Genomic DNA, 24,416 nt, shown 5'->3' with positions numbered 1-24,416 from the left:
TTCTAAACAATCTCCTGTCAGATGTTTTAATAGCCAGTGAGTGCACGTGTTCATTTCTCTCTTTCAGTCATGCAATCTTTTGCTCTATCACCATTCTGTGCCTATGAAGTCTCTACTGGGAGTTTGAGTGTCTCTGCTGCTGCCTGTATTTATATGTGTTCCTGTGCTGTGATTGCACCAGATCTTTGCTCCAACTGAACTCTTCTAATCAACTCTCACAGAAACAGAGGAAGAACGAGATCAATGTTTACTGAGAGCGCACTTGAACATAACAAATGTGTTTGTAATCTATGCCCCCTGTGTATGTGCGAGTGTGTGTGCGAGAGTGTGTGTTTGTGTGCAAGTGTGTGTGTGTGTGTGTGTGTGTGTGTGTGTGTGTGTGTGTGTGTGTGTGTGTGATATACCTTGGCCGTGACCGGGCCTATTGAGGGGTGGCAGGAGGAGGAGGAGGGGGAATATGAAGTTCCAGGCAATCATGCAGACAGGCGGGAGGGCCCGTGTAGTGTAAACATGTTTTAAATAAACAGGAACCAGCGTAATGCCCTTTTAATTGATTCATTCTGTGCTGTGCTGTTTACAGAAGGGCCTAAATATGAGCCTCGTAAGGCAGAGGCCTTGTGTTTATAAGTGGTTTGTTTGGTTCGAACAATAACAGTTTGAACACCAGACGTAGCTGTGGATCAGTCCTGATGCGTGGAGCTGTAGCCCTCCTCTATGTTGCTTTTTCTTTTTTTTTTCTATTTTCTTTTCATGTTCTTCCTCTTTTCCTCCTCATCACTCGCTTGTGTTTTTATTTGGGAACTCCATTTTTGGGGGGGATAAAAACGCTAAAGCGGTTCTCCACAGTACCCCAATGTCTCCTCTTTACAACTTGCAGACCCGCCAGGGTCTATTGGTGTGTGTGTTTGTGTGTTTGTGTGTTCGTGCATGCGTGTGTGTGTGTGTGTGTGTGTGCGTGTGTGTGTGTGTGTGTGTGTGTGTGTGTGTGTGTGTGTGTGTGTGTGAAGTTTAAATTGTAGCCACAGTGTAATGATATGGTGGCATGGCATTAAGGGGTACTCCAAAGGGAAGGTGGGGGTTGGTAATTAAACATATGCAGTCACAGACACATACACACACATACACACACACACACACACACACACACACACACACACACACACACAGAGGCAAAGAAAGAGAGCAAAGCTAAACACATCCAAGTGGGGTAGTAAAAGCTAATGAAGGTTCAGCGCTAGCCTGGCACAGACAGCTATTTCATGTGGTGGAGAGGAGGAGGGAGAGGGCCAGGGAGCAATAAGGCAAAGCGTTACTCTGAAGCAAGTTAGGAAAACCAGAGGATAAACTCTAATTGACACCATGCATAAGAGTGGTTTTTCAATCTTTTTTGTTGCATGGTCTGCAACGCAAAATCATTGTGTATGCAAAGGGAAGGCAAACAATGGAATTAACACATGTATGGAGCACTAACTACATTGCTACGGTGTAGGTCCTTTATTATAGAGCTGTAAAGTGGAGAATGTTCAAAAAGTGGCAGTGTTAATGTTTATATTCATTGTATATTGGTTAAAAAAAGATTAATAATAAATAAATAAATAACTAAAGTTTTTTTTTGCTGTGGTTTTGTTAGCTTCACATCTTAAAGTGTGCTTATGCTGTGGGTAATTTAAGTTTCAATATAATTTTTCTCTGCGGTTCTGCGTTCTTGCTCATGCTAACTTCATGCTAATCTTTTGTTTGCTTGGGACCAACGGCTGCTTTGCTCTACAAAACAGCACATTACTTATCATGAGCCACAGCAACTGTGCCTAAAACTGTTAATTTAGTAACACTCATCATCAATGCAGGCAGAAAAATCCAAGCAAACTGTGAGTCATGGGTTCACGACCAATATGTAAAAATGACCCTAAGATTTTAATTCCTCACTGGTTTCAATGAAGGCTGTAAACCTCTGGATTTATTTGTAGTTTTTCTTTGAGAGCTGTGGGGTCCACATGTTGTACCCTGCACTGTGCAAGCAAACATATGACTTCTCTGTTCAGTCCCATAAAAAGGAAAAAAAGAAAAGCTGGTGGGTTTTAAGGATTAATTTCAAAAGCACACTAACACATTTCTGCTCTATCCATGGTTTGTGGTTTCCATTGGTGTTCCCTTAAAGAGGCTGTATGCAGGCCTGCACTATCTCAATCTTTATGGTTCAAATAAAAGAACTTATAGACTTCAAGAATATAAATTGTGGGCTAATTTCACTGTATTTAATAAAACACTGTTGCAGGTGCATGCAACATGTTTTACACTGAACCCTTTTTGTACACAGAAGTAATCTGTGCATTTTAAAATTTTGTGAAATTGTGAGCGCCCCAATGGATGTGTTATACTTCACTTACTTTCACTGTTATATAGTGAAAGAGAGAACCCAAGAGCTGCACTTTGTGATCTAACACATGTTTGACTGAGGATATAAGGCAACAATGTTTTTGCATGACAAATTAAATAATTTAAATGTTGATATAATTGTCCTCGCAATATTTTATTGGATAGAAATTTTTCTTGTTATGCACATTTTCTCTCGGGCAAATTCAGAGAATGTTGTTTTGTATTTATAATTTTACGTCTTGCACTGTATGAAACAGTAATAATGCATGTAGCCATTGCTGAATAACAAGTGTTTCTTATTGACAATTATTTACTTTCCACCTGTTAACAGCTAGAAACCAACAGGTGACAGAGTAACAACAACAACAACAACAAATTATTGGAGTTGATTATGGTCTGACATCAAAGATCATATTGACAAGTCATTCATTCTGGCATTCATCTTTAATGCAATCAAGAAGGCCTTTGGTGCTGCTTATTTGGAATCAACATGGAGGCCAGAGAGGAGCTTTGGTAACATGCCAGAATTTGTTTTATCAGCCATGAGTCTTCCAATCAGAGTTTGATAAACAAAGCGATTATTGGGTCTTAAAGTGTTGATTTGACAGCAGTCCTTTTACGTAGCTGCCCTGAGTGTGTTCACCTCTGAAGGGAGTTGAGGGTTTGACAGCAATTTAAGACCCTGTTTTATTCATACCTATATTTGTACACAAATTAAATAGCAAAACTTTTGTTGCAATGTTGAGAAGTAAATCTTTTAGTCTTTAGTTTGGAAAATTGCAGGTACCTATTGGTTGATCTAATTATTCACTATTGACCCTTCAACTGGTCCAACATGCTGCAGCATGTTAAGTAACAAGAACAGAGAAAGTTATATTAAGCTCTCTGAATAGACTTTCAAATCCCTCTCACCTACTTAGCCCTTATGGTGAGGCACCAGCATATCTATATGAGCTCATGGTGCCTTTTTACCCCTCAACAGCATTTTGTTCACAGAACGGCAGCCTGTTTGTAATACTTTAAGTTTGAAAGTGTTCAGGAGGTAGAGCCCCTTTCCTTGGTAATCATCCACCAGTCAGCGTGCAGGAGCCAGACACCTGAGGATAAAACCGTTTCTTTCTGATAAATATCACTAGGGTTAACTTAGCTTGTATTAGTACCAGCCCCTTGTTTTGCTGTTAAAGGTTTAGACTGCTGGGGAACATGTCACACTAAGCTCCTGTCTAAGAATGCATGCCAGCCCAGGTCGCCCCCCTGGACATGCCCCTGCTCATAAAGTACATGTATCAATGGCAAACCATATACAATATATTGATCTCCACTTAATAACTATCATTAACCAAATAATATTGGGACCAGTCTGTTTCAATTGATCGCCATCAGTAGACCCGTTTTGTTGTTGTTGTTGTACTGCAAAAGTGACCAATCTGTTCACATAGCTACTCCTGTAGTGTTACTGCAGCTGTGTGTACCACTCTGACCACTCTTTACTGCAGAGACCAAACAAATAAACAAATTTCAGTTGAAGAAAAAAAGTTGCCAGCTGGGCAAGCTAAAGATGGTGTCTGTTCTGTGTGGTAGGGCTGAGAGTTGGATAAACTGCTGACTGAATGATTACTGCTTGGAATGATGTGTTTGAAGAGTAAGATTAGTGTGGCAGATTTGTTCTTAAATAACTGGCCGGGAACCCAGATGGGTCATTGGCATGTTTCAGTGGATCCCCACATGCCAAGAATACTAATATGCTTTAATGAGTGAATGTTCCAGACTCACTCACTATTTGCTCAGTTTGGCTGCTTGGCTTGAGGTGGTTGAAATCCCTCTGCAGTAGCTGAGCTGGACGCACACATGATTCAGTTATGGGACAATAAATCAGATCAAACCATCAAGGGGTTGATACTTTGAAAGATACACCAAGAAAAGAAAAATCTATCTGCTATTAATTCCATGTTTGCTTGCTCTTAAAGGCTCTTTCGGTTTGTGGCTACATCGCCTTCTGCTGGTCAGTTTGTATAATGCATCATAGACGTCCCATAACTTCACTGATGTCAGATATATTTTCATATTCTTAACCTTAAATTGTTTCATTTAGAAATGAACCGAATAGAAATTGAATGGTTAAATTAGCTCAGTAATCAGGGTCCTTACAACATTTTCAAGCAAATCAAAGCAGTGCATTTAAGAGTTGCTCGATGACCTAATGACTAATGCTCATCCAAAAAGTCTTACAAAATCCCAAATATTTAAGCACTCCAGAGACGTAATACTTGGATATGAACAGCTTTGTTTGTCAATGAATTATGCCATCAAAACTATTCAGAGAGAAGAATAAGCAGTAAAAAAACATTTCTCCATTCTTTCCTTTTCTCCTTTGTTCCTCTCGTGCTCCTCTCCAGGCCTGTCAACCTTCCTGGGTGGTTTGTAAATGTGCTAAACTCACGTACTGTATGCATGTGTGTTTATTTAGTCTGTATAGGGGAACAGAGCCATGGCCTCTGCCAATTTTCTTTACACTGAAGAAATATGCTGTTAGACAGATGGAAAAAGGCGAGCAGTTAAACAGACTCGGGGCCAACAGATACAAGAGCCCTCAATTCCACAAATCGACCGCTACCAAAGCCTCCAGACCGAGACAAGCAGGGCCTCAGAACTGCTTTTCCATGAATGCAATCTCCACATACTGACAAGGGAGACTACCTTAAAAATGTTCTTCTACCTAACTACATTGTTTATATATGTACATTGATCTTTCTAATTAGGAATACCAGAGAGATGCACACAAAACCTTTATAATCACTATGTTCATTTAATGCATACTGCGAGGGCTACAGTTTCACACTAGAAGTCTGTGTTTCACTGCTTTCACTAGATGTCATTGATATCATCCCAAAGAATGATAAAAAAGAGAACAAAATATGTTAAAGCATGGGCGAAGATAAAAGTAACCTTGATATTCTTTAAGAAAGTAAATTGTTTCCTCTTGAAGTTTGTAATTATGCAGCAAAAGTAAATTCTTCATAACAGTTTTGATAGCTTTAAGTTTAAGTTTAACTTTAGCTTTAACTTTTATTGAGGTATACTGAGCTCAAACATGCACAAGGAAATATTTGAAATGTCAAAGGCCTTACAATTTGTTTCATTTGAGAGCTGACACTTGTAAAAAAAAAACATGCAGGATCAACTGAAAACACAGACAAAATGATTTATTAATTATAAAACACAAACATGTTTTAAAAGTCTGCTCAGGATGTGTTCAGTGTTGGACTGAAGCAGTGAGAATGGATCGACTGACTGACTAGAGGGGAGGAAAAAGGGGGGAGGAGCGTTTTCTGGAGAGAGTACTGACAGGGAGAGGAGGGTGTAGGAGTTTGTGGGGATGTGAGGAAAAGAAGGAGGAGGGGAATACCACCCACTAAGACAGTTGTGGAGAAGTTCTGGGGGTTGGGCTGCTCACAGGAAACAGTTGTGGCTCCATCCCAGGCCTCACACCGAGCAGCCCTGGGCCACCCAGTCACCGACAGACAGACCCACCAAATGGCCTGGCCGGGCCAAGCCGACAGGGATTTGTTTATTTTTCATCCTTTGGTGATGGGGGGGGAAATTGTTCAGCATAAGCTGTTTATTAGACCTTTGATTTGTCATGTGTCAGCGTTTGCTTGCAGGGAATGTGTATACATAAGTCCAACTTGTATATAGTTAGGAGGTTTGGAGGCTGAGAGGGTGTGGGCACAGAGGAGAGGGGAGGGGTGGGGGTTGCAAAAAAGAACAGAGGAAAAATGGGAAGCCTCCCACACTGAAGGCAAGGCTGAACTGCATTATGGGTCATTCTCCAGCTGTCCCTGATTGTTGATGTCACGGGGGAGTGAACTGTTGTGCCTGGTTTGTAGTGGGTGTGGGGAGAGACGAAGCATGTGGACAAACACAGGGAGTCCGTTGTCACATGATGAGATGCAGGACGTTAATGGATCAGCACAACTGTTACTGTGCAAGTAACAAGTCATGCAATTAAATCTCTGAACATGTAATATTTGTATGAGTGTTATGTGAATGAAATATTCTATCATGACATATGTTATCTTAATGCATTAAATTGATGTGTATAGGTACACTAGATGTACTGTACATTTTATTGTTACGGCTCTATGTTGTTCCCCTCCTCTTGTCTCCAGCTCTGCCCGGGTGAATCTACTGATCACTCAGCGTGCCCCTGTTTTAAAACTCCAGTGCTGAATTCAGAAGGTGGAGGCTTGTGGAGTGGGGACAGCTGCGTGTTTGCCCTCAGACAGAGATTGTGTGTGTGTTATCTTGTGTGTTACTTTGATCTTTTTTGAGTATTGTTACTAATTTGGTTATGTATATAGATAACAATAAATCTCTTGGTTTTGACTTTTGTAAGGTGCTTTAGTGTCTTATGGGGTCAAATTGTGGATAGTTGTTAGCCCATATGGTCTGCCTTATGGTGTGGTGTGAAATCATAGAGCAGGTTTTTGTGTAGATGTGATGGCAATATTAAATATGTAAAAATAAAAAAAGGTATCCCTCTTAATAATAATGCAACAGTTTTTTATCACTGGTTTGACCTCTGTGGCCTCAAAACAGGAATGTATATGTTTCCTCTGACCGCTGATGAATGATTGTCTTACATTAATCAAATTTTAGGTGTTAACAGTTTTTACAGAACAACTTTTCACTTTCAAAAAGAACTGAGTTGAGAAGATGATGGCATTGATATTGTTCTTTGCCCATTTGTCTCCTTACCACCTTACAGTCGTCAATACAAGTTGTTATAGTTACGACTTCTGGGGAGGTAAAGGCCTATCTTCCACCAAACAAATTGTTAATCACTTTTTGTTTGAATTATTGTTATTCTTTGTATTTTGCAGTCAATAAATCGTCTCTTCGGCACTTACAATGTGGTTGCACGTCTTTTGACAGGGAAGAGGCAAGATGATCACATCACACATGCACTGGCTTCTGACCACTGACTTCCTGTAATTTTAAGGTTTGAGTTCAAGATATTACTTGTCTTTAAACCTTACATAAACTGGCAACTCAATAGTCTGGGTTGTTTTATCCACATGTCCCACTTGATTTAAATGCAGCATTTATTTTCTCTTTAGTTCTTTCATATTAATGCGCCATTATTACTAATATGTTTTGTACATTTTCTCATGTCTTTATGTTTACACAAAACCCTATAGATAGAACAAAATTAAATACAGTATAAAAAATATTTTAGGATTTCTGTAAGATGTAGATAGCCTAATCAACAATTCTAATTTAAGAAAGCATTTTAGTCTTGTGTGAAACTAATTTCTCCATTTGGTTGTTAATAGCATTGGCTACTTATTTTACAGTCTGGTAGAATATCATTTCTGAACAGTGTATCCAACTATAATGACATCACGACCATTACCAGGCGGTGGCAGTATAACTCAGATTTGGATTTTACTTAGAAAAGCCCGAGAAGAAGAAGAAGGACGGTTGTGATGTCATCACGAGGACCAATCAGATCACTCTTTAACCGGAAATATCACCAGTTTAAATATTGGGCGGCGTTGAATTTGGCACGTCGCTAGGTAAGTGAGATTTTGTCATTAGATAGAAATTATAAACAAACAAATACGACACTTGTATTACATTTGCAATTACATTAACATGAGGAAATGTTTTACAGTAACAACAGCAAGGTTATAAGTTAGTATAATATAACTTTGCCTGTGTTTTGATTTCCCTGTAAGCTCACGGGATAAAGAAAGAGTCAAAAATGGAGATCAATCTGTCCAAAGTTCTTGTTGGACTCTCTGTTCAAATCAGTCGAAGCGATGGTGAGCTAATTTGTTTCACTTCTGTGTCTTAAACCATTTAAATGATAACGCTTACATGTCGTTTTAGAGCATTTGGTTTGACTTGCTGTTTGTGTTTGTATGAACAAGGTCGAGTGCATTCAGCTACAGTCAAGTCGTTTGATGGCGTTAAGTCCGCTGTTATGGTCGAGTGGCTTGAGAGAAAGATGTGCCGAGGAAAGGAGGTCAGTAAAAACAGAAGAAAACATAGATGACATTAGTAATAACAAGAACTCAACACACTTTTCAAAATACTATTATAAATTCCATTGAACTTAATAAATTAAATTTCTTTCAAAGTGACAGTGATTCTCCTCTTTGGCTTGGTGTGTGATTTAGGTGGAAGTGAGTGAGTTATGTACTCTCAATCCAGAGCTTTTGGACCTCATAAATGGGGTTATCAACAAACCTGCTGACCCACCCCTCCCTGCTCCTGACAAAGTAAGAGTTACCCTCCTTTTTTTATAAAGAAAAATAACTGTAGCACCATATTGTCAGTGTCAAAAGATTGAACCATTTCACTGAGAATCGAATAATTAGACTTTTAGATAATTAACCTAAAAGACAAGATTGAGTAGTCGTTTGTCTTTACAACATCATCAGACTGGCTGATATTCTCAGCAAATGACAGGATTGTCTAAGGTGCATAGTTTGAATTAAATGCAGACATGCATGCGTTTTTTGTTCCTCCTTTGCATTATGTGTATTGGGTTGAACAGTAATCCTTGATGAAAAAGGATCATCATCAATGTAGAGCATGTAAATAATTGATGCATTAAACAATGTATTCTCTCTCTCTGTGTCTTCCCCCTTTAAGTATGAGGGTCGGCTGCGCTCATCCAGGATTCCTCCCCCTGCCTCCTGTATGTTATTACATTGTACTACTTATTTTAGTTTTCATCCTAGCATGTACTGTGTCTTCTAACAGCTTATTTTCTTCCGAAAGCCTCTGCTCCAGCAGTCAGCCAGGCTGAAGAGTCAGGTCGGCAAGGCATGCGTGTTCCTCTCTCTAAAGCAAATGACTCTGCTTACTAATCACTCCTTTGTTAATGGGATAAGGGTGTGAGTTAAAAAAAAAAAAATCCACAATCCATTCAGACCTAGCCAATGATTCTACATACATAATAATCAGATACAGGTGATTGTTGGTGGCATTTGGGTGTATTAAGACAGCTTTGGTTTGGGGCTGTGACACTCAACTATTTATCACCTGATGCACTTTATATTTCATTCTTCTGTTCCTGTGGGAGTCTCTTCTTGCTCGTTTCTCTGTGACTCTCGACCTCTGACGGATTTTGTTTCATCTTAAATGGCTTAATTAATTCTGTGATCACTTAAGTTTTGAATAACATTCTAACCCCAAAAGCAATGCTTAAGTATACTCACTTTAAGACACACTCATGCTGCAGATCTTAGACTTGGATCTTTTTCTTTTTTTCAGTTGTCAGTCGGCCTCAGGTCAGACAGACTTGCTTATTCCAGCCCCCGGGTCCTGTCCGAGCATCCGTCGCGACCACGGAGTCTTCTAATCAAAGCCTGGAGACAATCCAACCTGATGTCACTCCTTCATCAGTGCTCACAAACTCTGGTTGGTAATAACATTCATACATTCAGAAAAAGCAGAAAAAAACTAGCACATTTAAAAAATAAATTTGTTAAAGTAAATAGTTTGCCAGTGTTTTCTCTGTATCAGGTAATTACAGGCAAAGTTAACGGCAGTATATGGGACAAGTTATTACATGCATTGGAGTAGGCTTTCAATTTCTGTTTTACTGTTTTAGTGCAATCTTTGGTCAGTCACTTGGAAATATTTGTCATCTTTTCAATTGAGTGCATTATCCTTTCTCATCCAGCAAACCCTTATCGGCAGCGTAGAAAGAACGAGGTCCAGCAGGCACAGTTGCTGGCCCGTGAGTCAATAAAAGAAAATGAACCTGAGAGAATGCCTCCCCCTCCTGCAGCTAAAGGTCAGTAACAGATTTACAGTAATCTTAATGTAATACACTTATTAAGAAGCTCTTTAGACATATCCTAAGTATGAAGGGATAAAGCTGTGTACATTTACTGTATGACACAAGTGCAATGGTTTGGCTTCTTCAAGGGATGTTTTCTGTTTGTTTGATCACATCAACTCGTTGTTCTACGTTCAGGAGGATGTGTCATATTAGGCATGTAGCTGTTGCTTGATCTCATTTGTGCAGTGATAAAATGTGAGGTCATTAGGATTTGATCTGTTGACAGAGGAAAAACGTCTTACATCCCTAGGTACTATGGGTAGAAGAAAGTCTGTGGCTCCCCAAGAGCTAAACAAAGGCAGCAAAAGGCAGTCGTGTGTTATAAAGCCTCCTGAGATGCAGACCAAGAAGGGAAAGGTGAGATTCTTTTATTAACGGATTGTATTTTTGTCTGTCATTGTGGAAGAGAACAGTGTGGCTTGGTTGAAATTGTAAGACAGGAGAAAGGTTCCTTCTCAAATTGTATTTATTTTGACCCCCCCCCCACCCCTTTCAGTTTGGAGAGATTTCTCGACCAAACCAGAAGTTCTTTGAGATGATCCAAGACTTCAGAGAGACCTTAGAAATAACTCCTATAGCAGCGTCTGAACATGTAAGTTTTGACTAATCCTCTTAACTCTTAATGCTGGTGTACCATCACTGTCCTTATTTATAGCACATTGTGTGTATTCATAGATGGCACCCCAAAGGATATGTGTGTGTGTTCGCAAGAGGCCGCTTAACAAACAAGGTATATATACGATGACGTTTAAGATCCTGTTTACCGCATCATCTGAATATACAGGAGAAATGAATGACACTGTTTATTTCATTTTGTAATGTGAACTTTTTTGTGTTTTCCAGAGATGAATAAAAAGGAGATCGATGTGGTGTCTGTGCCTGGAAAAGGTACTCTGCTTGTCCATGAGCCAAAACAGAAAGTGGATCTTACAAAGTACTTGGAAAACCAAATCTTCCACTTTGACTACTCCTTTGATGAGAGCGCCTCCAATGACCTGGTCTACAAGTAATGACCTAATTCTCTTTGATTTTACAACAAAGTAGATCCAATAACCAATTTTTACAATTAGATGTGGCATTTGTTAGTTGTTTTATTCTTTCTAGGGATTATGATTGAAAGGCTTGCCATGGTTTTACTCTCCTTCCCCATTAGCTGTAATAGCTGTGTGTGTAATAGTAGCATTTCATGAATCTTAACTGTGTCTAGAGATGGAAAAAAAAATTAAAAGGTGTGTGTTTCGAAAGCAGGCTATTATCTTTTTTTTCTCGGTTTGAAAAGGTTTTGTTTCTTATGATGTTTTAATCTTTCAAGGTTCACAGCCAAACCTTTGGTGCAGTCCATTTTTGAAGGTGCCATGGCAACATGTTTCGCCTATGGCCAGACAGGAAGTGGGAAGACTCATGTAAGTCCCTGCTTGCTTTTCTTCTTGTGAATTCTCTCAGTATTGGGTATTTCAAACAGAAAAACATATGCCCCCCCCCCCCCCCCCCCCACCACCAGCTCACGAGCGCCCGCAGTGGGCAGCTCTGTCACTCTGACATCTCTCCATTAGTGCATGTCCATAGGATCCTGTTTGTGCATGTGTATATTTCAGCCTGTGTGTGTGTTGTATGATTAACAGTGTAAAAACAGAATTTCCCCTTGCGGGGATCAACAAAGTAAGTCTTCTTCTTCTTTGTTTTTCTTTTCAGACAATGGGAGGTGATTTCTCAGGGAGGCAGCAGAACAGTGCCAAAGGAATCTACGCCTTTGCAGGTAGGACCACAAACATGGTGGCTCTATATGCAGTTGAAAAAAAGAGTAAAAGGTTTTATGAGGTTTCTACATTGATATCAGTAACTGATATTTCCTCCTTGTTTTTAGCTTAATCATTTTAGTCAAACTAACTTAGGATTTAAGTGACACAGCTTTCCCTTGCTTTAATTTTAAACTACCGAACATTCAGGATTTTTTTATTTGCCTACGGTACTTAAATGATAACTGAGTCATTTAAATGTTTTTCCATTCTAGCCCAGGATGTTTTCGCTAATCTCAACCACCGGAGGTATTCTCACCTGGATCTCTGTGCCTACGTCAGCTTCTTTGAGATTTACAATGGAAAAGTAAGAAACCCCTCACCTCTATGAGCATATTGGGAACATTTGATTCTAATCTCAGCTTGTTAAATAAATTGACTTTTTGATGTAGGTGTATGACCTGCTGAACAAAAAGGCAAAGCTCCGTGTTTTGGAGGATGAACGACAGCAGGTTCAGGTGGTGGGCCTGGAGGAGGTCTATGTGTCCTCAACAGAAGAGGTGATCAAGATGATTCAGATGGGCAGCTCATGCAGGTACATATGTGTAAATTACATGTGTGGGTGATCTACTGCTTCACTACTCTTCAAATCTGAGTTCCTTTGCTTTCTTTACAAAACTTTCACTTAAACAGCACAAAATATGTATTGCACATTAGTTATTTTAATATAGAAACTCCATGCTCAATATTAAATACTTTTATGGTTTCTAATCAATATTCTATTGAAGTTCCATAAAAACAAAACCAAAACATTGCTGCTCTCCCTTCCCTTTGTCCTCTGCAGAACATCAGGCCAGACCTCAGCCAACGCGAACTCATCCCGCTCTCACGCCATCCTCCAGATTGCCCTACGACGCAATGACCGTGCCTCCACACTGCACGGGAAATTCTCATTGGTCGATTTGGCTGGCAATGAGCGCGGAACAGATGTCAGCAGCAATGACCGAAGCACTTTGGTCGAGACTGCAGAGATAAACCGCAGCCTACTGGCTCTTAAGGTAGACCATGGATGCTGTGGACTTGAGCAAACATCAGTTAAATACATTTCACTGCAGAGGCAGAAAAAAAGTCTGTTTATCTCTCACACCTCAGCTAGGGTGCAGATAAAGTCACTCCCACTCTCAAATTTACAATAAAGCAGAATAACGTGATTCCAATGCTCAACTCATCTGATTTTCTTTAGAACAGGTTTTAAATTAGCATGCATCCCACTTCAAATGTATTAGAATCACTGCTAACATACTGTACCTATATGTCCACTCTGACGTCCTGCAGGAGTGTATCCGTTCCCTGGGAATGAACAGTGATCACATCCCTTTCAGGATGAGCACTTTGACCAAAGTCCTCAGGGATTCCTTCATTGGAGAAAAGTCCAGGACCTGCATGGTGAGTTGAATCACTAAACTGACTCCCAGTTTGTCAAACACAATCAAGATTATTGTCAGTAGACATTGAAGATGCTCAAACATTACAGACATTACTATCCCATAAATGCATCATTCAAGACCTTTAAACATGTTTGTAGTCTGGGATTAAGCTCCATATTTTTTTCTATGATTGACTAGTAAACAACAACAGTGCTTCATTCTGAAACATGGAACCCTGCATCCATTTTTTAATGATAAGAATTTACATTTTATGTCCAAATGTGAACTATGTGGTCTGTGCTGGAATCAATGTTCGCCAGCCTTAACATGTTTTTATTGTAGGTTGCTTTTTCAAGTGGTTGCTGCACAGTCTTTGAACGGTTTCGATATGAGTATGTTTCTTCTCCACAGATTGCTATGGTGTCTCCAGGCATGGCTTCATGTGAATACACAATGAACACACTACGTTACGCTGACAGGTACATATTAAACTCAGGAAGTTTGTCTTCATTCTACTTTTGTTTTGATGGAAACATTTCCTTTTTATTGTTCTAATTCTATTGCAAGATAAAAATGTAAACTTTATCTGCTTTTCTCAGAGTGAAGGAGCTGAACGGTAATTCCAAAGCCAGTGGAGCAACAAAGGTTCAAGAGCCTATGGACAGCTCCACAGAGGAGGTAAGACTGAACAGGTGCAAAGCCTAATTCATATTTTCTGTACATGCCTTGCTAACAATTTTCATTTCACCTTTGATTCTTGAAGGAGTCCGCTGTGGATACCAGTGTGTATGATGCCATATCTCAGGTGGCAGAGCTGGAGGAGAAGATTTATGTAGAGCTCCAGGTAGGTTTCTTCAGTTTGAACTTCTTAGTAAAAGGTACTTTATTTATTTTTTTAAGGCTCTTCAAGTCCTCACATTTCCTTCACTTTTTTTTTCTTAGAGGTCAAGTGAGTTGGTCAAAGCAATGGAGCAAACCTCATACAACATTGAGGCTGGAGTTGTTGACCTGGTGGATCATTCCCAGAAGCTGTTGGGTTCGTACAAACTGAAATTTCATTTGAGTTTTCTGTCCTTTAGTTCGACATTAAACTCACAAATAAATCTTATATGGCTCCGGATGAATTTGACAGAAGATTATTTCAGTATTCGTGCGACGTCTCTGGTATGTCCTGAAAGTACAAAAGCAAAAAAATCTGTTGACTGAAAAGGCGTGCTATCTGGTTCCTTATGTAGAAATGTTTTGATGTTGCCAGGACAAAATGTTGGTACTATACCCTCATATATTTGTCTTATCTGCTGTCCACACAGACATGGTGCTGGCTCTGCAGTCTTCTGTGGATAAGGAGAGGATGGCGAGGCTGAACCACTGAGAGAGCCCACAGACTAACGCAGATGAACATGTTTGTTCATTTAACACTGTTTTAAAGCGGTTCCCTTTGATTTTATTGTATTAATGAGTATTCAAATAAAGAAGATGTATTCAGACACTAACTTGTTAAACTTCAGAACCTTGACAGAGTCCACTAAGGGAACTACTTTTGTACTTTGTTAAGGAAGCACTTTTCTTGTTGATATTTACATGTCTAACCATAAAATCCGTTAGCAGATACTGGGTCTTTAGAATTTAACATGTGCCTAAATGGATGAGACAAGTTTTTCACTCATGTGTCTGTTATCAAAATAAAGGTAAATCTTTTCAAAGTAAGGTTAATTCTGTTTCACTTGGTCCTATAAGCCTCTGCTCAAGGTTATAAAGCACTTATAGATATAAAGATATTTATTAACCTTTCTATTTGTTAATTAAACCTTCAATAATGCTGTAGCATCAAGAACAGTGACCTGTGAAGCTAAACCAAATGAATTTAGTTATCACTCATGATGTAAAAAAAGTACAAATAATTTCTTTCAAAATTGAGGTCAATTGTCCCAATTCTTAAAAAAAATAAAAATAAACACAAGTACTTTGACGACAAAAAAATAGAGCAATTGTTGCATAAAACTGATTTTAATAAAAAGGTGAACACGAATGATTAACCCTTTATAAACATTGTGCATTTCAGCTACACTAATGTAAGGGCTGTCAAGCGATTCAATATTTAAAAGAAAACCTGGATTAATTGCTAAATTGTGATAGTTAATTGTGAAAAAAAATCTAATTTTTAATTGCATGTTTAAAATTCCATTATTTGGTTTTAGGGTTTTATTTTATATTTTTGTAATGATAAAATCTAAGTTTACTTTACTTGCTGTTTGAAATTTGACATTCTGGTAGATCAAAGGTCAGAAAGGGTCTTTTCGAACACTGTGACTACAGGGAGACACTGCAGAGGCTTATCCATGCTACACAAACAAAACAAAATAGCATGGGATTTATTGCAATAAAAAAAAAGAATGCATTAATTGCAGACCTCAAATAATCGCGCTTTACTAGAACTAGTTTTAAAAAAAAAAAAACATAATGCTGACATCTATTTTTTTATTGCCTGTATGGGTTCTCTTAGTGGCATTTATAACATGTTTAACAAAACAGATTAGAAAACGTGCACCTACTTATTCAAGGGAAAACCGATTAAAATTTTTGGACCCAAATATGGTAAGAATAAGGATTGAATATTGTTTGAAAAGCAGCACAACATTTGAAAAATAGAGTTGGACTGGCGAAATGCAGGATGCCTTTCCTGCGCTACGGGGGGAATAAGAAAGACAAATGTGTTTATTGTTCTTTATTTGTATAGCAACACGTATGTAAACACTTTATAATGGAACATGTGTACAGCCACAACACTAGGTGGCGCTGCAGGTTGAGCCAAATGAAAAGGGGCAACCAATCAGTAACGAAGAGTAGAAGATTAACCTCTCCGTCTAGCAGGCTGAGGAAACAAACCCCGGAACGGAGGAAGATGAAGTGGCTACGGTTTTCGCTCCTCGTATTGGGGGTTTTCTCGCTGTGTTACGGCACCTCTGGCGACATCAGCGGAGTCAAGAAGATGAAGATGCAGTTTGCCGCAGGACCCCTGCTCAAGTTTCAAATTTGGTAAGCAAAATGAGCAAAAAAACTGGCGAGTCATTGCAGGCTAGCTGAACTCCCCCGGCTGACAACATCGTAAGGCCGAAAATCGAGGGAGCTTGTTATCTCCCCCCGAAGGCAGTGATATAATGTGTTAATTATTGGAGGAGCAATCATGTACGGTAGTTATTGATTAGCGAAATTACCCAACCACAATGCAAACACACGGAAGAGGATGCATGTTGTGAAAGTTCCTGATTTTTCTGGTTTTATTAAACATGGCTCCACTTCCGCTGTCTAAAAAAAAAAAATCCACTAAACGTAACATTCAGTTTTATGTGTTTAAATGGCTGCTGTTGTTTTTACCTCACGTAGTTTTGAAAGAGGGAACATTGAACACAGACTTATCTTGGATTAGTGTATTCTTTGTAGTTGTACCAACAGAAGGATTATTTTTAATCCCGTTAATTAGCCCAGTCTGTTTGATTTTGTTTTTTTTAATGTTACGTTGCTTTTGATTGTTTGTATATTGTGCTATAAATGTTAATTAATTAAGTTACTAAAACAATGCCCAAAGGCACATTTGTTCATAATAGACATTTAAACATCACGTGGTATTACTCATGTTTGCATGAAATAAACAAAAAAAAAAAACATTTGCAAAGTAAAATCTACACTTGTATAACAAAATGCGTTATACCCTTGTTTTAGGCACATTTGTTTATTTTGTGTTCAATTTGCTATTCTGTAATTGAAAAATATGTCTAAAACAAGGGTTTAGCTCATTTGATTATAAAGCTTAGATTGTAGAAACTTGAAACACTACACACTAGCAGAGACATGATTTACTCATTATGTTGGCCCTCACATGTCCTGAAATGCAAGTGTAAATAAATTCCCAATCTTTGCTTGAGATCACGGTAATGTTTTGGCTGCCTTTTGTTCCTTTATGCTCTTGCAACTGTGACTTTCTAACAGAGGTTTGTCTCCTCACAGCATTTCCTGAGGGTACAAGCGGGTGTTTGAGGAGTACACGCAGGCCTTGTACCAGCGGTACCCGGACATCCGCATTGAAGGGGAGAACTATCTTCCTATACCCCTCTATCGGTAAGAGAGAAAGATTGGCTGCCTTAACACAAGTGGATTTTATTATTTATTTTTTTGGGGGAGAAGCTTTTATGAATTTTTTAGAGGCGTGTGCCTCGCTAAAACTAAGGAAGCAGTCCTGCATTATCACCTTGTTCATATTGACAAAGAGCTGTGTGCGAGCTTAATTGGCAGTTGTTTCCAATCATACAAGTGTAGGGATAACAACATACACAGCCCTGTATAAAAACATTCAGTTTATCATCACCTGCCAGACTGGTGCTTGCATTAGTCCCAGGTGTTTTAGTTAGAGATGTAGTTTCACTGAGACCCTGGAGTCATCATCAGTTGATCCCATCAGAAACACCCCAGAGATTTCTCTTCTTAGAGCCAGTATTAAATGGTAGAGTTCCCCTCTTCGTCCACTGATTCTCTCTCTGGAACAGACCAAATTTAGCCTTTGGCTGCTGACGTCTTCTGGTCCAACCAGTTACACGTTACAGATTAATGATGAGAAAAAAATTTAAACTCTGTATTGCATGTTGAGTTTTAAATGAATGAAGAAATAATCCAAGTTAAGCGTTTTGAATTTAAAAAACTTAGTTTGAACACATGGAGCCTCACCTTATTTCCTGCACAGTGTTGATAACAATAGTAACACAAGTATAACCATTCATTTAATAATTAGAAGTTACGTATATGTTCATGATTCATTAATTATGGTACTGTGTTGATTTTAATCATGCTAGTACAATGTATACCGGTAATTGAACTTATTCATTGAACCACAAAAACTAAGTTTGCCTTGTGTTGCCAGCTCTAAGAATTGTATTAAAATCCAGTTTCTTGTTTTATTTCTGCAGACACGTTGCTTCCTTCCTGTCTATTTTCAAGCTGCTGGTGATTGGGCTGGTTATTGTTGGCAGGGACCCATTCGCCCTCTTTGGTATGCAAGCCCCAGGCATCTGGGAGTGGGGCCAGGGAAACAAGGTAAGGTAAACGGGGTCTCTAGGTTTGATCAAAACTCTGATCGTAAGGGAAACTTTGCCCTGAGAATAATTAAGAGGGTAGAGACAGGTCATTGTCACAAAAACCCCCACATAAACATGAACTGACGATAAAAATGAGGATAGGCTTTACTTTGGCTGTTCCTAACACCGTTGTGCCACTGCCAAGTACAAATCAAACCCATGGGATATCATTAGCTGTTAATTGAGGGTGTTCAAACTGTGTTGCTAAGTATTGTTTTGCTTGGATTTGTTACCTCCTGGGTTACAAACAAAGACTCAGAGTGAGACTCAACAATGACTGCAAATATCAGTGATTAGCAAACAAAACATTCTTGTACTATCGAGGATTATCACATGTGGACAGAAAGCTGAGACTGGTTACTGATTATTTGTAGTTACAGCATTAGTAAGCATTTGACGTTGACTAATTTTACCAATAAACTTGTTTTATATAAATATATGTACAGAGTTATGCATAGACAGTGATGTGTGTATACATATTTATTTGTAATATATGTGTGTGTATAAACCCATAAACTACTGATTACAGAGAAAAGCCTTACTGTCTCCAACTTCGTTTGTGCATTTAAAGCTGCACCAGGTTTCCATTTAGCCCTGTGTGACAGTTTCTTAAATCAGACTACCTAAAAAGGGAATCCGTTCTCATTGACAGACTGCTCCCGGTCTTGTAGTTTGCCACTTCATAAGCTGGCTTCGCCCTAATCTTATCATCCAGTAAAGCTGTTTTTGAATGCCACATGCATTCAGTCTATTACTGAGCGGAATAGACTGCAGACAAAAAGGAATAAACAATGGGCTAGGATAAGACAACCTGATATAATATACTTTTTTTTTTTACACATCCATCAAAATCCAAACTCAGGTTAGTTAAGAATTTACGAATGTTGTGAAAATAAAGATATGCTGTCATTATGTATGTGTGAATAATATCTAGGATATGGGATGTTTGAAACATACATCCTTATTAAATTAAAACTACAAAAGTTATAAGTAACAAAAAAAAAGAAGAAGATTTTTAAACAAACCATTCAGGCAGTATTTACCAGGTCATTTCTCAGTTTGGATCAGATAAATGTTTATCTTAGTTAGCTGAGAATCAGATATGAGGAAATTACTTATTGTAAGGTATTTGTTGCTGCAAAAAGTCATTTGCAATTGACTTCTTGTTTGTGGGTTTAACCTCTAGTTCATGCAGTTAAATAACTTTGCTGAGCACTCATCAGGAGATGTTGCTTTTCACTAAAATGTTTTCTCCCATTAAACAGTTAACAACCAGAATCACCCTTTTGGGCTCAGTCCTTTTATTGTATAATCTGTTCTGTGCAGTACATGATCGAGTGATCCATGACGTAAGTACAACGGACAAGTTAACTGAGAAGGTGGAAGAGAAAATCTTCAGACCACTGTAACTCAAGTTGTCCTGTGTTTCTTTCAGATTTATGCTTGTATGATGGTGTTCTTCCTTAGTAATATGCTTGAAAACCAGTTAATGTCTACAGGAGCGTTTGAGATCACATTAAATGGTGAGTCGGTGACTGACAGCATGGTTTTTACCAACTAAACCCAATTGTTTCAAATTATTTGGGCCATTTTGCATTGATCATTGATTAGTACATTGACTGCAGTTTTAACAGTTAAATGTATTTGCAGTACCATTTCATATTAGAACTTTTATGACTTAGATGGCTTCAAAAATTGTTAGTCTTTTGTTATGTTATTTTGAACTAATGCTATGTTGATGGAACACAATTCAGTGCATTACAGTGATGTGGTGTTTTTCCATAGATGTACCAGTGTGGTCAAAACTAGAATCGGGTCACCTGCCCTCCATGCAGCAGCTTGTGCAAATCCTGGACAACGAGATGAAGATGAACGTTCACATGAACACAAAACCCCTCCACTCCTAACCCTACTCTTCAAATCCTGGCTGGAGCTACAAGCCCCTCCATGTCAGTACAGTAGGGTTCATAGCACTGTTTAACCAAGCATGTTTGATTTATTTTCTAATATTAATGTTTTTGCTGATCTTGTAAAAAGAAATATATATATTCTGAAGTGTGAGACTCTAGAAATGTTCATTCTTTTTCTCTCCTTCTTAGGTTTGAGGTGGGTTTCTCTCTGGGCTGTGATTTGATGTTTATGAAGGTCTGCGCTGAAGGCAGGATAACTGCTAGCACAGACTGGATGTCCCCATCACTCTTCACCGTGCCCCTCAGAGACAACCTGCCCCTGACGCCAGAGAGGGATCCATGGCAACAGTGCCGGCCATTGTGTCATTTTCTTGTGATATTCATACTACTGCAGAAATCATCCAGGTGACATCAGTGGTCCCATAATGAGAGATTAACCTTGATTCGTATAGTCTTTAACTTGTTGCATATAATTAAATGATGTGGTTTAAAAAAAGCGATGTCCCGTGTACCACTGAGCCATAAGTAGGATTTAAGTTTATTGTTCTAATAGTAACTTAGCTGTGTAGAAAATGCAACACTTAAATATGCTGTCACTGTTAAATTAACAACACAATTGTGTCTTGGTTTGATTTCCAAATAATTTTTATATTGACATAATTTGGAGGAAGGGTTAGAAGATGAATAAAACATGGAACTATTTAACTGTGTCACTGGTGTGTTTAGGTTTTCTGTTTGATGTGATAAAGGATGTGCTCAGTGAAAAACTAATTCAGGAAGAGATGATGGGTTCAAGTGGATAATGTGACTGCCACATAGGTATAGGTCAGTTTAGGTAAAGAAAACCTGAGAGGATAAGTAGGATTCAAGAGTCCACCTTTAAGCCATCTACTCTATTTTAATGTCATTAGGAGGATCTGTGGGTGTGCACTGATTTGATGATAAAGTCAATTTAGCATGATTAAAGTGTGAAACTACAATACAAGTGAAGTAGTACCCTCTGAGCTTCTTTTGATTGATTACATTTATTTCAGACATATCAAACATATCAAAAATACAAAACAAAATGAAAAGCACGAAAATACAGTAAGCAAAAAACAATGTTCAAATAATTTCAAAAAAAAGAAAGAGGAAAAGAAAATTACATATATTCAATTGATATGCCTGAAAAGGAGTAGGAAGAAGTATAAAACTTATTTAATCCTACCCCTTTTCCACAGCTCAATAATTAATATTTATTAAATTAAATTCCTGTGTTCCTTATAAGCTCTATATATACAATCTATCTATATACAATTTGCTATACTATTATTATTTATATATTTTTTTTCCTTCTTAAAACTCTCCCTCATCCCTGTACCTTTTGAAAATCATTGCTTTGTACATGTTTTTAAACTGGGTCATGTTTGGACAATGCTTTAGCTCCGTGCTCATACCATTCCACAGTTTCACACCACCAATTGAAATGCATTGACTTTTTAAAGTTGTTCGAACAGCTAGCATCTTAAAATTTAACTTTTCCCTCAAATTATAACCCCCCTCTCTGTCAAAAAAAAGTTTTTGAATATTACCTGGTAGCAGTTTGTTTCTTGCTTTGAACATGATTTGTGCCACTTGATAGTCAACCAGGTCAATGAACTTTATAGTACGGGAATGTAAAAACAGGAGGTTGGTGTGATCATAATATCCTGCTTTATTGATTGTTCTTATGGCTCGTTTTTGAAGTGTGACTAGTGGTAGCAGTGAGCTTTTGTAAGTGGTCCCCCAGACCTCCACACAGTAATTTAAATAAGGTAAGATCATTTAACAGTAGAGAATATGCAATGATTTGTGATCCAATATATGCTTTGCTTTACATAGGACTGAGATGCTACGTGACAGTTTAGATTTAACATGTTTTATGTGAGGTTTCCAGCAGAGCTTGTGGTCTATTGTCACACCTAGGAATTTATTTACATACACTCTTTCAATATTAACACCATCTATCTTAACATTTACGTCATTATTTAAATTACAATTTCCAAACAACATGATTTTTGTTTTGCTTAAATTCAATGATAATTTATTATTGTCAAACCACCTTTTTAATTTGCTCATTTCAGATGTAATTAACTCCAGAAGCTGCTGCAAATCCTCTCCCGTACAAAAAATATTTGTGTCATCTGCAAATAACACAAATTGTAGAATATTTGAGGTTTTACATATATAATTTATATAGAGAATAAAAATAATTGGGCCCAACACTGACCCCTGGGGGACACCACATTTATCCAACATCCAAAAATGTCATGAAGTTGTGCAGAGGAAACCAAGTTTTTTTGTTTTTTTTTGTTGCAAATCATCAATACCAACAAATTGGTATTATTTTTGTCCCTCGATTCCATTTGAACAATGTAGAGTTAAAAAATGTGCCAAAATCAAAACAATTATTTCAGCACTACAATGAAGACTTCAGAGCTTTATGCCGTAATGGAAGTGCTTTACATGTGTGACAGAGTACTTTTTCACAGATATCCCTGAAGGCACCAGTGAATGAAGTCTCTTTCACTCTCACTCATTATCACATCAGCACTGACTTCCAGAAGCTTTTTGGCAAGAACATGCTGGCGAGAGGCTTTGGTCGTCTTTGGCAGCCGGGGATGGGAAGGTGTGATCAGGTCCTGGTGAAGTTGCTGAATTGGTAGGTGCATCCTAATCCTGGCTGCCAACACAAACAACTCCTCCTTAGTAGTGATGGTCCTGAAGAAGCCATGTTTGTTTCACATGATGCCTGGGGAGGGAAATCAAGTTATTCTTGCACATTGTGTGGCTTTGAGCAATATAACTTCACTTTGTTTTGACTGAAATAAAATTGTATACCATGGTCAGATCATAACAGAAACGGTGATTCACTTGAGTGCAGCAGCAACCCACACTGAACTTTGCCTGCTGACCTCCTGCCAGGAAAGCGATAAAGACTTGCTCCTTCCCCAGGACTCGGACCCCAACTGCTTTGTTGAGGGACATGAAGACAGGCTTCAAGGGAGCGGGGAAGAGGCTCTGACTTCCCCAGCTCCACCGACATACCCTGGCCCCCTCCTCGTCCAAACACTGACCACCTCATCTGTTCAAGGTCAGCCTGCATCATAAACACACAGCTCAATCTTTGATCTCCAAACATCAGTTTAGAAAGATTATCATAATGAGCCCTATTTGATTAACCCATAGATTAAATTATAACATACAGTATTTTTCATTAATACTTTACTTATTGGAAACATTAAAATATTGTGATAGATATAAAGGCTTTGCTTCTTACCAGGTGTGTCCATTGTTGTGATAACATGTTGCTCTGCCGTCAGACTGGAGCACGGTTCTGATTCGTTGATGCGCCACAGCGCTGTCACCATACACGATGCACACCCTTCCATTCTTTTCAGTGACCACAACAACTAAAGCCAAGAGGCCCGAGGGATAACTGCATGACGATGAGGATGAGAACATCCACGGCAGAGCACATTTTGGTATTGAACACTCTATCTAACATGGCTGTGATTTGTTTTAGCTTAAATTTCCACATCACTCCTTTTTCTGTGCCCTTAAATCTAGGTATTCATGTTATATCAGGTATATCATGGATTTTCATTATGGTGGATACAAAACCTGAGCAGACCCATCAGGGAAAACTGTAAGAAAGGTTATAAAGCTACAGCTGTTCAGAGCTGTTAATGTTTAGACACTTTAAACACACAACAAGCTTATATTTGTTAAAAGTTGCTGTTGCTTTTGTTGTATTCACTGATCAGATGAAGTGCATTAAAATTAGAGGAGTATATTTTGTTAGGGATGAGAATTTCAGGGTAATACGATACTATATTATCTTGATACAGGTATTTTGCAATAATTGATATGTTGCAACAAGTGATATGATACATCACAATAACCGATTAACACAAAATGCTCCTAAAAAATGTAAAGAGCAGGATTTATGTGTTTATTCT

At 38.5% G+C, this 24,416-nt stretch overlaps 2 protein-coding genes across 4 annotated transcripts; both read left to right on the top strand.

Annotated features, from left to right (window-relative positions):
• Nucleotides 1–7,845: 7,845 nt before the first annotated feature.
• On the top strand, nt 7,846–15,107 carry kif2c (kinesin family member 2C). 3 transcript variants are annotated; one of them, XM_061044644.1, is made up of 23 exons: nt 7,846–7,955; nt 8,118–8,204; nt 8,313–8,407; nt 8,562–8,663; nt 9,040–9,085; nt 9,169–9,204; nt 9,664–9,810; nt 10,076–10,189; nt 10,488–10,594; nt 10,734–10,829; nt 10,913–10,967; nt 11,081–11,243; nt 11,550–11,640; nt 11,930–11,993; nt 12,249–12,340; nt 12,426–12,568; nt 12,818–13,031; nt 13,309–13,419; nt 13,812–13,879; nt 14,000–14,078; nt 14,164–14,244; nt 14,343–14,436; nt 14,711–15,107. In XM_061044644.1, exons 2-23 carry the CDS (start codon nt 8,144–8,146, stop codon nt 14,770–14,772), a joined length of 2,121 nt encoding a protein of 706 aa, XP_060900627.1. In that variant the 5' UTR covers nt 7,846–7,955; nt 8,118–8,143; the 3' UTR covers nt 14,773–15,107. The 3 variants fall into 3 exon arrangements, with proteins under 3 accessions (XP_060900627.1, XP_060900626.1, XP_060900629.1); XM_061044643.1 differs by having other exon boundaries at nt 9,169–9,213; XM_061044646.1 differs by lacking the exon at nt 9,169–9,204.
• A 1,152-nt stretch (nt 15,108–16,259) lies between these two features.
• On the top strand, nt 16,260–21,141 carry selenot1a (selenoprotein T, 1a). Its single transcript, XM_061044647.1, has 6 exons — nt 16,260–16,436; nt 17,406–17,516; nt 18,359–18,485; nt 19,962–20,049; nt 20,312–20,475; nt 20,626–21,141. The coding sequence occupies exons 1-5, from the start codon at nt 16,303–16,305 to the stop codon at nt 20,431–20,433; spliced, it is 582 nt and encodes a 193-aa protein (XP_060900630.1). The 5' UTR covers nt 16,260–16,302; the 3' UTR covers nt 20,434–20,475; nt 20,626–21,141.
• The last annotated feature ends 3,275 nt before the right edge of the window (nt 21,142–24,416 follow it).

Source organism: Labrus mixtus, chromosome 8 (assembly GCF_963584025.1).
Source record: "Labrus mixtus chromosome 8, fLabMix1.1, whole genome shotgun sequence".
NCBI classification, from domain to species: Eukaryota; Metazoa; Chordata; class Actinopteri; order Labriformes; family Labridae; genus Labrus; species Labrus mixtus.
This window is presented reverse-complemented; position numbering and strand designations above follow the sequence as displayed.